Source organism: Haliaeetus leucocephalus, unplaced genomic scaffold (genome assembly GCF_000737465.1).
Source record: "Haliaeetus leucocephalus isolate CR32 unplaced genomic scaffold, Haliaeetus_leucocephalus-4.0 Scaffold848, whole genome shotgun sequence".
In the NCBI taxonomy this organism is placed as follows: domain Eukaryota; kingdom Metazoa; phylum Chordata; class Aves; order Accipitriformes; family Accipitridae; genus Haliaeetus; species Haliaeetus leucocephalus.
In genome coordinates, this window is record NW_010973284.1 from 7,615,357 (window position 1) to 7,627,718 (window position 12,362).

Sequence of the window (12,362 nt, forward strand, 5' to 3'; positions counted from 1 at the left end):
GCTGATGGTCTTGGTGACTGGAGATCTTTTGAACAGGGTTGCTGATGCTGCCGGTTTCTTCCATCTACTGTTGTTTGGGTCACTGATGAAGTGTCCCAAGTAAAGCTTCTGGTTACTAGGAGCGTGAGCGGGTGGAGAAGGCCCAGAGTAGACTTGTGGGCTGTTTCCTGACTAATGTGAACGTGATCACTTCTTGGCACCTTTACCTTTTGTGTTCTTGCCAACAGAAGGATGTAAAAAGCAGCATAAGAGTATGCAATTGTATTGGCATTCTCTACTGATGCTTTGTAAGTGAGGTTTCCTTACTAGAGAGGAGCTTAAAGGTTTGTTTATACCAGTGGATCTAAACACAGGCTGTGTTTATAACCTTCTGGAACATAGAAAATCACTTTTGCAGAAGGAATTCTCTTGCAGGCTAGATCAGGGCCAAGTTGGATGATTTTGCTCACAAATATCACTGATCTTGTTGAGAGTTTTTTGCATGATTAGTGAATTGAAGTTGCCCACCTTGCTGAAACATCAATTTATGTGGAAGTCTGTTCGTAATTGTTGACTTTAGACTGGATGTTTTATGGATGATTGTATTCTGGGAGTATGAATCAGTGAAGGAATGTACAAAATGGAACCCTGTTGCCCACTGCCTAGGCTTCTTTCATTGTTGCTCTTCTATCCTGTTTGGGTAATGCAGACGTGACCCAATACGGAAATGCTTTTGATGTGATGTTTGAAAACACAGTATTTTAAAAACAAAACAAAACCAACCAACCTTGGCTTTTAAGAGGACAAGAAGCCAACATTTGCTTCTTGCCACTTCCCATGCCCTTTTATACACTACTGTAAAATTCCTTAACCAAATAAAAAAAACCTAGCAATAAAATGTAACCATTCTGGTATTTTATTTGTACATACTGTATCATAGCCATATGCCAGAGTTTGCAAAATATTTTTGGAAGTTTGATTTGTATGGAATTCAACTTACCTTAAAATTTAAGGGATTATTGTATCGCCAGGTGAATCTATTAGTGTTTTGTTTCGTTGCAGTCTGCTTTACTTACAGAAGGCTCTTCAACAGCAGTAGTGAAACTGCCAGCTAGGGACAGCGTGTGCTGCTCCAGCCACCCGTGTCCTCTGCCTGTGGCCAAGGAGCCGAGCTGGTCAGTAATCGGCACAGGGGCACAGCTGTCCAGTGGTGCTGCTTAATTTGCATGTCAAGAGCATAGCCGATCGCTAATTGCTGTAGTCACTGCAGTTGTAGGATGGACTTGTGCTATCAAGTTAACAAAATCCGATCATTCCCGAGTACAGTGGTTGCTTTTGTTTGGCCTAGGGTAGCTGGTAGCGCTGTGCTGCAGGCGGGGAGCACTGGTCCCAGCCAGCTGCTCCCATCCCCGCAAGTTTTCTGCTGCGCCGCTGGTCTCCATCCCGCATGCTTTCCAAAGCCCCGGTGCTGGGGGTCGTAGGCTTCCTCCCCCGCGTTTTAATCACGCTGCAGGTGGTAGGGGGCATAAAAGCCGTGGGTGTAATAAATGACCCTGGTCCGGATCTGCTGCCTGCTGTAGCTCATCCCTACGGACGGCAGGTTTCCAGAGGGGCTGTTGAAACCCAGGCTGAGGGGCCTGGGGGCTGCTTTGGGTGGCGAGTCCTAGAGGGAAGAGTCGTGTCTGAGGTGGGAAGGAGTGGAAGGGTGAGGGTGAGGAGTCGGGGCCGCAGCGGGAGCGGGGCGATGCGCCGCTGGGACTCGCCGTTAGGCCGTGAATTCTTGTGTTCGTTTTCAGGCCGTGTTTGTGGTTTTTTAGGGCGACTCCTGTGTAGGGACCACCGTGTATCTTTCAGCGCAGTTACTGGCCTTCACGGGGAGCGAAGCCGCGCTGTGCTGGGCGGGCCTCGCCCTTCTCTGCTCCGCTGGCTTTGAGCTACGGCACGCCGCGCTTTTTATCATGTAACGCGACTTTTAATTTCTCTCAATAAAAGTTGGTCTTCGGTGTGCGCCTCCGGCCGTTTCATTCCGGGGGCGGAACGGTGGGGGCGGAACGGCGGGGCCGGGCGGAGCGCTGAGGCGGAGGGACGGGGAGGGAGCGGGCGCCATGGCGGGGCCGCTGCTGCAGGCCTGCGGGCTGGGGGCGGCCCTGCGGAGCCGCGCCGCTCTCCGCCCGCTGGGGCTGCTGGCCCCGCCGAGCCGGGGGGTGGCGGGGCCGGGGTCGGGAGAGGCGGCTCTGGAGGAGAACCCCTTCTACGAGAAGTACCGACACAAGATCCGGGAGCTGCGGAGGTGCGGGGGCTGAGGGAAATGGCGGGAGCCGGGCCCTGAGGAGAGGCGAGGGGGCGGCGGGGTGGGGGCTGCTTTGGGGGAAGAGGGGGTGCTGGGGGAGCTGGGTTTTTCGGGGAGGGGGGAGGTGGGTTTTAGCTTTGCGCCCTTAGGAGAAAATCGGGTGGTGTAGGCCAAATGCTGCCGTCAGATTCACACGTCGTTGGCACCAAGTCAATGAGAGAGTCGTCTCCCAACGCGGTCAGCTTGGTAAGGTATAGCTTTACTAACAAGAAACTAAAATTTTAAGCTAAGAACGTGAATCGGTACCGCAGTAATCGTTTTAAAAGGCAAAATGGCGTTAATCACCCAGTACTGGTAATAGTCCCTTTTCCGACTCAGATCCAGTCCAGATGTGTTTGAGTCCCGCATGGAAAAAAGAAATGAAGTGAAAAAGCAGCCTGTGGGATATTCTAGTCAAGGAGAGTTTATCAGATGCATGGAGGAAAAGGCAAGGCCAATTTTCTTTGTAATTCATATCTACTAATGCTATAATGTCATTTATAGAGGATCAGCATAATGTTACAAACGTTCCTGTTAGTAAGGAGCCCCAGAATTTCACACTCTGGTGGCTAAAAGTGTTGTTCTGTATTCCAGTGTATTATTTTGCTATTTTGGGGGCTGTAAATTCTGTGCTTGAAACCTTGTTTAAATGTTTAATTAGTTCCAGATTAGTTTGGCCAGATGGAGTGACATGATCTTGCATTTATCAATTTTTAGTGAATGCAAGAAAACTGTTCAATAATATCAGATCCAAAATGCATAGTAGTTTGCTTTTAACTAATCCTTTCTGGCGTTTAAATTGATAATTCACATTAAGTTACTCATCTTCCTATTTACTTCTCCTAATCAATCATTTATTTTATTAAAAATGCACTGCAGTGATCTTCAAGTATCTGAAACTTGAGCTCCTACTCGGGAGCCTGTCAGCAGGCATGTTATGCGTGGCAGGGGAGGCAAATAAATAGTATTATAGCATCAGCTATCAAAAATAAAGAAGAATATTTTCTTCTAGGCAGAAGGCTTGGGCACAAAGACATCAAAGGGCGGATTCACAAAAGATAAGGTAAGGGAAACGATCCTAGGTGTTAGGAGAGGACATGCTGGCAAATCAAGGATGTAGATTAACTTGTATTGCTACCATTAGTGCTTCAGCCAAGAGCTTCTTGAGGTAAACTGATGTTCCTTACGCTGCACTTGAGTATAAGATTTTAATTTGCTATTGGGTTCATGTTCAATCTTAAAGCTTGCAGCACTCTGGGTTTTTGTTATATTGTCCTTTCTCTCCGACACCCTGGAAATTCCTACTAGTTAGGGGATCTGTACTGAATGCTTGCAGTAACAAATGGAAAGGGTTAACCTGCCTTTACAGCATGTAAATATATTTCCAAAGATTAGCCAGCAGAGGGACAAGAGAATGGTTTTATTCTCTTTCACATTCTTGTATTTTGGCAAATTTTCTGTGTAAATCTGCCAACAGAGCATGTGTCTGGTGTGGCTGAAGGCGAAAGGCTGCAGCTCCTCTTGCAGCTTCAGTAGAGATCTGCACAACTGGAGCAAAGTGTGTTCTGTGTCCTGACAGAATCTCTTCTATTCTGCCTCAGTGTGTGAATCCACTTCTCAGTGCATAACTGCTCAAGATTTACTAGTTTCTTTGGCAATTAAGAGGACTAAGTCACACTGTAAATTGAATTAAGTTCCTCTAGCTTGATTTTGTTCTCTGTAATTGCATCCATTCATTCTGGATTCTCACTTGAATCACAGAACTGTCATCATGTCAAATTCCTTATGCTTTCTCTTGCAGACACTTGATTCGATTCTTAATGTTGAGATGGTGAAGGAAAAATCAGCGGAGGAGATAAAACAGGTGATGGATTTAAATGGAATAAAGTTTGCTCCACATCTGAGCTTAACAGTAATCTAGATGTGAGGATGGCTATGGATGTATATTTATAAAAAGCACATTCACGTGCATATTCAATAGTAGAAGACAGTTTTCTTCATATAGGTAAATTCACCTAGGATGTACCCACTTGATAAATAATACATCTGGACTTGATCACTCAAAAACTGTCTCTACTGTAATTCTTACTGTTGTCATTTAATGTGTAGCAGTTGAATTGGCATTAGCAAGCTCCTGTCAGGTTTGAAGCCAGGTGAAGGGAAATCCTAGCTGTAGTTCATATGGATTATGCTACATCTGTTTTGCAGGAATAAAAGCAAAGCTTTTGCCACTTTGTATCTTTGTTTGCATTACCTGTCATTCACTAGCCTGTGTACTCACACTAAAGTTAGTTAAGGTAAGGAGGGGGTGGGTGGGTCTGTTTGCTTGAAGAACAGTGTGAATCGAGTTATTCCTCCTAATACCTGCTTGCCTTTGCACTGTATTCCTTTTTATCTAGTTATAAGTCACATCTGTTGCACATTTCTGATGTAGCTTGAGGTGGATCTGGTATTTTTTTTCCTTATCAGACTGTATGCCAAGAAACTACATAGGCATGATCATTGAAGGGGAGGAGCACGTATGAAGGAGCCTTCTGGCTCAACTTAGCAGAAACCTAGCTGCTTTCCTGATAGCTTGAGAACATTATAGAAGTGGGTTTGTGCTCTGGAGGGGATGGTGTGCCAGCAGTTATAGCAGGGAGTGGATTTTGTAACTCGTGAGTTTCCTTCAAGTTCCTGTATTTCTGTTTCATTGATTAAATTAAACATTTTACTGACAATTCTCTCTAGTTGTGTAGGACTGGGGAAGAGCAACTGAAAAAGTCCTGAACTCTGGGCTTTTACTTGTACTTCTCCATTTATTAAGGACTTTGAGCTTTTATGTAGGTATTGCCATCCTGCTGTGGTGAAGAAAAAGATTGTCAACACAGAGGAGCATTGTGCGAAATCTTGGCTTCTGTTGAAAATGTTTTGTATGTTCTTTATTAAAAAAAACCAAAACCCCCAAACCTCAAACCCTCTAGAAGTCATTAGTGTGATTGTTGGGAAAAATGTAAGAAGCACTTCTGATGGCTAGTAAATCTTAAGCCACCTCTGAGCCCACTGCTTATTTCTGTTATCTAGTTGAAATCTGTCATTTGGTACAAGTACTCTGGAACCTTAGAAGTGTTTTGCATTAGCAGGGAAGTCAGTCAGCTTGGTTGAAAATTGACTTCTCAGAGTGCTTACAAAGGTTAGTTGACAAATGGAATTCTTTTTAAAGCATTTAATATTACTGCTAGATGCTTGATTTTAACTGTATCTCATCTCCTTTGTTTCCTACAGATTTGGATTCAGTATTTTTCTGCAAAAGATACAGTTTATGCTGTTATTCCTGTAAGTAGTTCCCCTGCAGTTATGCACTTGAAAGGCCAGTGTGCAAAGCTTTCCTTTCTAACTGTGTTTCTGTTGCTTTTAAAAGCAATCATTGAGGGAAAATGAGGTTTCAAGAACGAACAATCTTTCCGGATTGAGTGTTCTTATTGCCCCAAATAAAGGCTTTTGTTTCATAAAATGTGTATCCCTTTTTTTCTCTCATCAGTCTCAATAAAGCTACTACCTTTTTCTGCACACCCGGCTTGAATTTCCAGGCATTTTTTTATTACGAATATCCAGTACTCTTCACAGGGCCTTATTTTCTGTTAAGGTAGCATTTGTATTTTCACATCATTTTTTCTCAGAGTTGCTCATTTTTTTCCCCTCTTCCCTGCAGCATGGACAGCTAACTCAAGTTTAATATGGCAGTACTAGAGCACTTGGCTAATAACTTGCACGTGGCTAATCACTTATGACTTACTTTCGTACATTTAAAATTATTGGCAGCACTGTCTTTCATTGAGATAGCATGGTGCTTCCTGTGATAAGATCATATTTCTTATTCCTGATAACTTTACCAGATGTTAATTGTTGTTAATCTGTATTAGGCTGAAGGAGGTTTTTTTCGCTTTTGGGATTTCTTTTTATTCTTTGCTTCAAAGTCTCTATGTGATCGTGATCTCTTAAATCTGTCTTTTCACAGCTGGGCACGAACTGTGTGTTCCTTGAGTTCTTGAAACCTCATTTAGATCTGGAGTCTGATTTGCAATTGTACTTGGCCCTTTGAGCTGCAACTGAAGTTGTTGGGAGGCTGTATTCTAAATGTATGAAGCGCTGTATGCTCTGAAAATGGCAATGTGGGATTTGAAGTCAAGCAGCATTGTGTTTCAGTTTTCCCAACATGTGGATGTTGTGAAAATAGTTTGAATTGCATGCTTACTGTAGCAGAGGGTCAAAGCCCGGGACTCCAGTTAGGATGGTGCGGGTTTTTTATTAGCGGGGCTGGAACTGTTCTTTGGTGCAGTGTTTTAGAGGAGCTTGGGAAGCTTTTAAGGCTTTAATGCAAACCAGATCCTAGGCATGTTAGGAAGTAGTTCATGGTGTCATCATCGTGGAGAAAAAAACTACATCTTTTGCCAGAAGCTTTTTGTTGGCTGGAAGAAAGGCCTCACATAATTCCTGAGTGCTCAGAAGCACACATGGAGGAATTTTGTGTTGATAAATAGCATGTGTTTTCTTTCCTGAACACCTTAGAGTAGGTAATGGTGCTGGGAAGAGAAGAGCAGGCAAAAGATTTGGGGGAATGCAGAGAACACATGAATGAGATTGCCAGGCTTCATCAGGGATGACCGAATATGTTTGCGGTTTTAATATAAACCTAAGCAATAAGTATGTTACTTGAGTAAATATCTAGGCTGCATTGTAATACTGAAGCACAGATGACTACAATGTAAAATCCACAGTTTGGGGCCAGGGATATGTCGTCTTGCTCAACTGTTGACACCACATGATGCAGTGGAGCTGTTACTGAAAAAGGACGTAACGTAAGCATGAAGCGTGGGCCCCCCACCTCCAAGGAATAAAGCTTTGAATCCAAGGAGTTTACTGCTGCATCTTAGAGACAGCATTGTTAAAACAGGATACCAATGATATTTAGGTAACTAAGAACTAAACACAGTTTTCCACGTACATGTTGTTAGCTGTTGCCGCAGTGAGACCTTCTGTAGATGGAAGTTGTACCCTGTAAAGGTTAATGAGATGATTCTGAGTAAGTGTGCATCCACATGTGTGTTATGAAAATTGAATTTCTCTTTCTCCTCCCCCAAAGGCAGAGAAGTTTGATTTAATATGGAAGAGAGCCCAGAAATGTCCATCGGTACGTATGGCAGAGACTCGCAATGCATGGACATACAGCTGTAATGCATTTCTCCTCTAAAGCCTAATTCATAAACTTTTGACCCTCCTGTATTCAGACTCATTGTATCAGCTCAATTAGTAAAATCTACGTCTTCAAATACTTGTCTTTGTGTTCAGGTAAAAGCAATGGCTATTCATATGTATTAAACAGTTTGATCTAGCTATCAGACATCTAGATATAAGAGATGTAGGGTTTGGAAATGAGAGCACAGAATCTCCCCAGCAATGGATTTAGCTACATGCCTCTGGTTTCCATTAGTTGGTGTCTTGTGGTTAAGTCTCTTCCATGCAGTGTTGTGAAGAGCCAAGCCTTTTAGGGCAGCTTCGTTGATGTTACTGCTTACCTTTCCTTATTGCTTAAAGCATCTTTGCTTTAACCTGGAGGAACTGTTGTTAGCTATAGCGACATGTTACCCTGGCATTACGTTGCACGTACATGGAGAAAGTGAGTTCTCTTGTCTTAACAGTTGGTGTGAGTTGCTCCTCTTTCTTCTTGTGTTTCTTTACTGGCAGTGAAGATAGGCAGGAGTATCTGAAAGGAAAAAGACAGGAAACCAATATGTTTGGGTTCTGCCCACTGAAAGAGCTGAACCTTGTCATCTATTAGCCTGCTTTTCCTCATCATAAATGTGCGTAGCCATGCTTTCTTCACCATGCTGGTGATCTGTGATAGGTAAACGTCGGTAAGCTCATATGAGCTATTTGCATGGAAGCTATACTGGGCAGGCACTATGCTGTGTCAGTAACGCATCTCCATCTCTAAGGGAGTGTGAGTTGTCAAAAAAGACTATATGGCATGCGCTGCAACATTTAGTAGTATACGTTCTGTTGCAGAGCATTGTAATTTAACAGCTCTGACAGGGGAATTGGGTGTAGTCAAACCCTTTATTACAGATACAGAGTGGATACTCTGTGGGTTGTGTCTTAGGTGTATGCCAGCACAGCAAAGCATAAAATACTGAGAATGCACAATATGGTTATTTTGGAAATGAGTGGATTCCCAAGATTTGGGTTCACTGTTTCTCATGTGGGTTGGCAGATATCTTGTAAGCTTCAATTAGAAGATTCCCGTGTGAATGAGGATGTTTTTGCTTTGAAGAAGTTAAATTACGAAAGCAAAGAACAGCTAACAAGCTAAAGGATGTCTTTCTGCAGTTTTGTACCATGTGCTGCTGGATTAGTATTATTTTCTGTTGTTGAAAGCAATGCGTTTTTACAGTAATTTGTGTGCTGAAGCATAGACTTTGTGCAAATTTCACCGTGCTGAGACAGAAGTGAAATGCTTCATTCCTGTATGAAAACAAAGTAGCTAGATTTTGCTGAGAAGAGTGCTTTTGTAGGTCTGAATGGGAGACACTACTGAATTCATGGATGGGTCCTGTATATTTTACTTGCCAAGAGCAAGATCAAATGTATCTGGCTTCCCAAGCTACTTGAAGCTTGGAAAGTTATTTATATAGTTTTAAGTGCATTTCTGTACAGTGCATTGGCATTTAGTCAGATATCCTGCATGTTTTTCTGTTCCCATGTTGTCCTTTCCCTTGGTGTGGGAAAATGAGCAAGTCCCTAGCCTATGGAATTGAATAGACTGTAAATCTCTGTAGAGAAAATGCTTGCTGCCTCTTCTGGAACAATTGGTGAAATTACAGGATTAAATACTCTGAATGCTTCTTATCTTATATTTGACCATTTCTGCTGTTAATTTTCTAGAAGTAAACAAAAAGGTCAGTCAATGTTCCCCACTGTCCTTTGCTTTCCTTTATCTGTCTCATATAATACTAATAAAAATATGTGCCAACATATTTGCTAATGAAATAGTACTATTAAGGTAATGCTGGTTCATTGCCTGCTTTGAAGTCTGGTTCCTGCTGTCCTGTCACTCCTGGTGGGGTAAAGAACCCCATTTTCTGTTGTGGTTCTCTTGCTAAAGCATTTATGCCAGAGGCCTGTATGACATGGGCATCATTTTGTTCTATGAAAGGGAGGATTGTTTTTTTTTTTTTTTAATCATTTCTCTGCAGTTTCTGTATGCTTTGCCAAGAAAAGAAGGCTATGAGTTCTTTGTGGGGCAGTGGTCAGGAACAGAGTTGCACTTCACTTCCCTAATAAACATTCAGGTGAGTGGTTGAAATAAAAAGTCCAAAAATGGCTCAGGATCCAGAAATATATCAGCATATTACAATATATAATAATTGCTAAATTGTTTAACAAACAGGTTGTCTAGCTTAACTTGAAAAGAATTATGAGGGAAAAACTGCCATTAATAATGGGTAAATTAGTAAATTAATTACAGGTAAATTAGTAAATTTATGGGTATTAAGTATCTCTCTAATCTAAAGGAGAATGAGGTAGAAGTCAATTAGTCTCATCAAAATAGAAGCAAGAGCCTAGCTTTTTAGAACTGTTTGTGCAAGCTACTTAAAATACCAATAGATGCTATAAGATGAAATGTCGTCTGGAAACTGTGGGTTCTTTTTCTTTAGTCAAGAAAAAAACCCAGCCTAACTCTGCAAATCTCTTGTTTTCTGTAAATACCAGGAATAATGAACTTTTAATTAGAATTGACCCTTAAGCCCTGAAAAATGACTGCCTCCACAGCAGTTAATACTCAAAAGTTTTGTAATCAAGCCTCCAAATCTGCAATAGAGCTGAAGTTCTTTATGGGATGCTGACAGGTTTCTTTATCTCCTTCAGACCCAAGGTGAAACTGCTCCTAGCCAGTTGGTCTTGTACCATTATCCTGAGCTGCAGAAGGAAAAAGGGATAGTACTAATGACAGCAGAAATGGACTCCAAGTTCTTGGTAAGAGAAATCTGCTCATTGGCTTCCTTCATTTTATGCTGCAACTCCTCCTACAGCTTTGAGTTAAAGCCAAATTAAGGTGAAGTCGTTAAAAGACCCTTTCCCAAAGAATGGTCTACTAGATTTCTTTAACCTAATCTACTTAATACTAGGGAAAGCTAAAGGCAAATCATCAGTCTTTGTCTATCTGGTAATTTCAGCTCATGCATTCTTTTTTTTCTTTTTTTTTTCCTTTGGGCATTATAGTTTATTGTTGTAAAAAAACATAGAAATGCTTCTGTTTTTCTTATTAATGGAAGAAAATTTAAATGAAAGCTGTTGTTGCCTGCCCACAAATTAAAACAGTGTTTTGAAGTTTAATACTACTTGTCAAATCAGGAGACCTCCAGAGCTTTGTGTTAGGTTTCTGTGTGCCTTTGCTCTTCTCTTTATAAAGTGTGGGTGTACTGTTGTTTGCATGTCTGTAATAGTACAGTGCTAGGACTAATAGGAGTAGGGGTAATACTGGTGGAACAAGATAACTAAGCATCCCACCTCTGACTGACCTACTTATACCAGTTCTGAAACTATGGACAAAGGAGTCCATTGGGAATGCATTTGCCCTGTTGTATCTCAGAGTAGACAATCAATTTTTGCAAATAGGTCAACCGTAAGAAGGGAAAGATGAGACTGGTGCATCTGCAGTGCCTTAGAGTGGGCAGGGATCATGAAAGACATATTTGACCTCTGAGGTGTATGCTCAGCAGGAGAACACTTTAAAGACACGGTGCTAAAGTGTGTAAGTAGGTCAGGAACAAGAGGGAGGTGGTCTGTTAAGAGATTTGCTAAACTAAGGTGACTTGGAATTAAGTCATTCGATGAGTAGGACTGCAGTCTTTCAGCTGCTGAAGAGTCTTTTTCAACAGGATATTCAAATACAACAAAACCTGATGGTAACACATTCTTTGTTTTAACTCGCAGGTGGTCCATGAAGCACAGTGCTTGGCGAATCAAGTGCAGCTTTTCTATGCAACAGATCGTTCTGAGACCTACAAATTAGTAGAGACCTTCAACCACAGATCTAGTGAATTTAAATATATGTCAGTTATAGCAGAGCTTGAGCAAAGCGGACTTGGAAGAGAACTGAGACCTGGTCTGGTTTCTGACAAGTCATAGAGCCCGACCTGCGGGTGAAGCGAGCCAGCAGTAGGCAAGGGCGTTCCTAGATGGGGTGGTCCTGTCTCTTTTTGTTTTACAAATTTGGTTTGGCTACAGAAAGGATCTGGAGACATCCTGGGAGTGTGATAGTCAAGCCTGTCTGGCAGTGATGCAAGATGAGGACTTGGGCCATTTGAATGACAATAACTAATTGCCAAAATGGAGCCCTGTACTTCAGCATAACTTCATCAGAACAAGCCATTTTCCCGTCCTGTAACTTACTGCTGCATGCTGTATTTTGAAATCTGAAATAAAGTGATAGAGTGGGAGCTATGTAATGGACAATATTGACATCAGGAGAGAGAACAACCAATGTTTCTTCTCAGTACGTGCATTTTAAATGCCCTCCGCCATTATAATTGCATGGTCCAGTGCTTTTTAATCTGTGTGGAATTTATACAGGCTTGTCCGTCAAGAAAAAAGAATAGGACCAATGGTCTAAAACAAACTTCTCTTTGTTACTTTGTGTGTGAGGCTCCCTACACAGATGTATACTGTGGCCTGTGTTTTTCTCAGGATTAAAAAAATAGAGTGGCTAGATTTGTTCTGGGAATTTTGTGCTTCTTAATTGATATATTAATTTTATCTTGTGGCTGTGTTTCTGTCTTAAAGATGTTTTTCTTGAGGAGTAGGTTATTATGAACATGGTTTTATTTTTGTATATTTTTTAATAGTGTAGAGGAATTATTGCCTGCTTTATAGAATTAATTTTTCTCAGACTGGCATCTAGTCAGCGAACGCTACAAATGGTATTTGAAGGGACAGAAAATAGCTCTTGTTCCCATTTCAGGAAAAGCACTATCCATAATAAAAACAAGATGGACTGGCATAGTAACAGAGAGCG

At 41.8% G+C, this 12,362-nt stretch overlaps 1 protein-coding gene across 3 annotated transcripts; it reads left to right on the top strand.

Annotated features, from left to right (window-relative positions):
• The first annotated feature begins 2,047 nt into the window (after window positions 1-2,047).
• ATPAF1 (ATP synthase mitochondrial F1 complex assembly factor 1) lies at window positions 2,048-12,012 on the top strand. 3 transcript variants are annotated; one of them, XM_010582425.1, is made up of 9 exons: window positions 2,048-2,269; window positions 2,648-2,756; window positions 3,321-3,371; window positions 4,110-4,172; window positions 5,573-5,623; window positions 7,431-7,478; window positions 9,541-9,636; window positions 10,214-10,321; window positions 11,282-12,012. In XM_010582425.1, the coding sequence occupies exons 1-9, from the start codon at window positions 2,085-2,087 to the stop codon at window positions 11,474-11,476; spliced, it is 906 nt and encodes a 301-aa protein (XP_010580727.1). In that variant the 5' UTR covers window positions 2,048-2,084; the 3' UTR covers window positions 11,477-12,012. The 3 variants fall into 3 exon arrangements, with proteins under 3 accessions (XP_010580727.1, XP_010580730.1, XP_010580729.1); XM_010582428.1 differs by lacking the exon at window positions 2,648-2,756 and having other exon boundaries at window positions 2,204-2,269; XM_010582427.1 differs by lacking the exons at window positions 2,648-2,756; window positions 3,321-3,371 and having other exon boundaries at window positions 2,206-2,269.
• Window positions 12,013-12,362: the final 350 nt, after the last annotated feature.

What these genes read in the sequence shown, in the direction of transcription:
- ATPAF1 (XM_010582425.1), top strand. Translation starts at nt 2,085, where the DNA reads ATGGCGGGGCCGCTGCTGCAGGCCTGCGGGCTGGGGGCGGCCCTGCGG. An exon ending in AAGATCCGGGAGCTGCGGAG is followed by an intron (nt 2,270 to 2,647) that starts GTGCGGGGGCTG and finishes TTTCCGACTCAG; the next exon opens with ATCCAGTCCAGATGTGTTTG. An exon ending in GAGCCCAGAAATGTCCATCG is followed by an intron (nt 7,479 to 9,540) that starts GTACGTATGGCA and finishes ATTTCTCTGCAG; the next exon opens with TTTCTGTATGCTTTGCCAAG.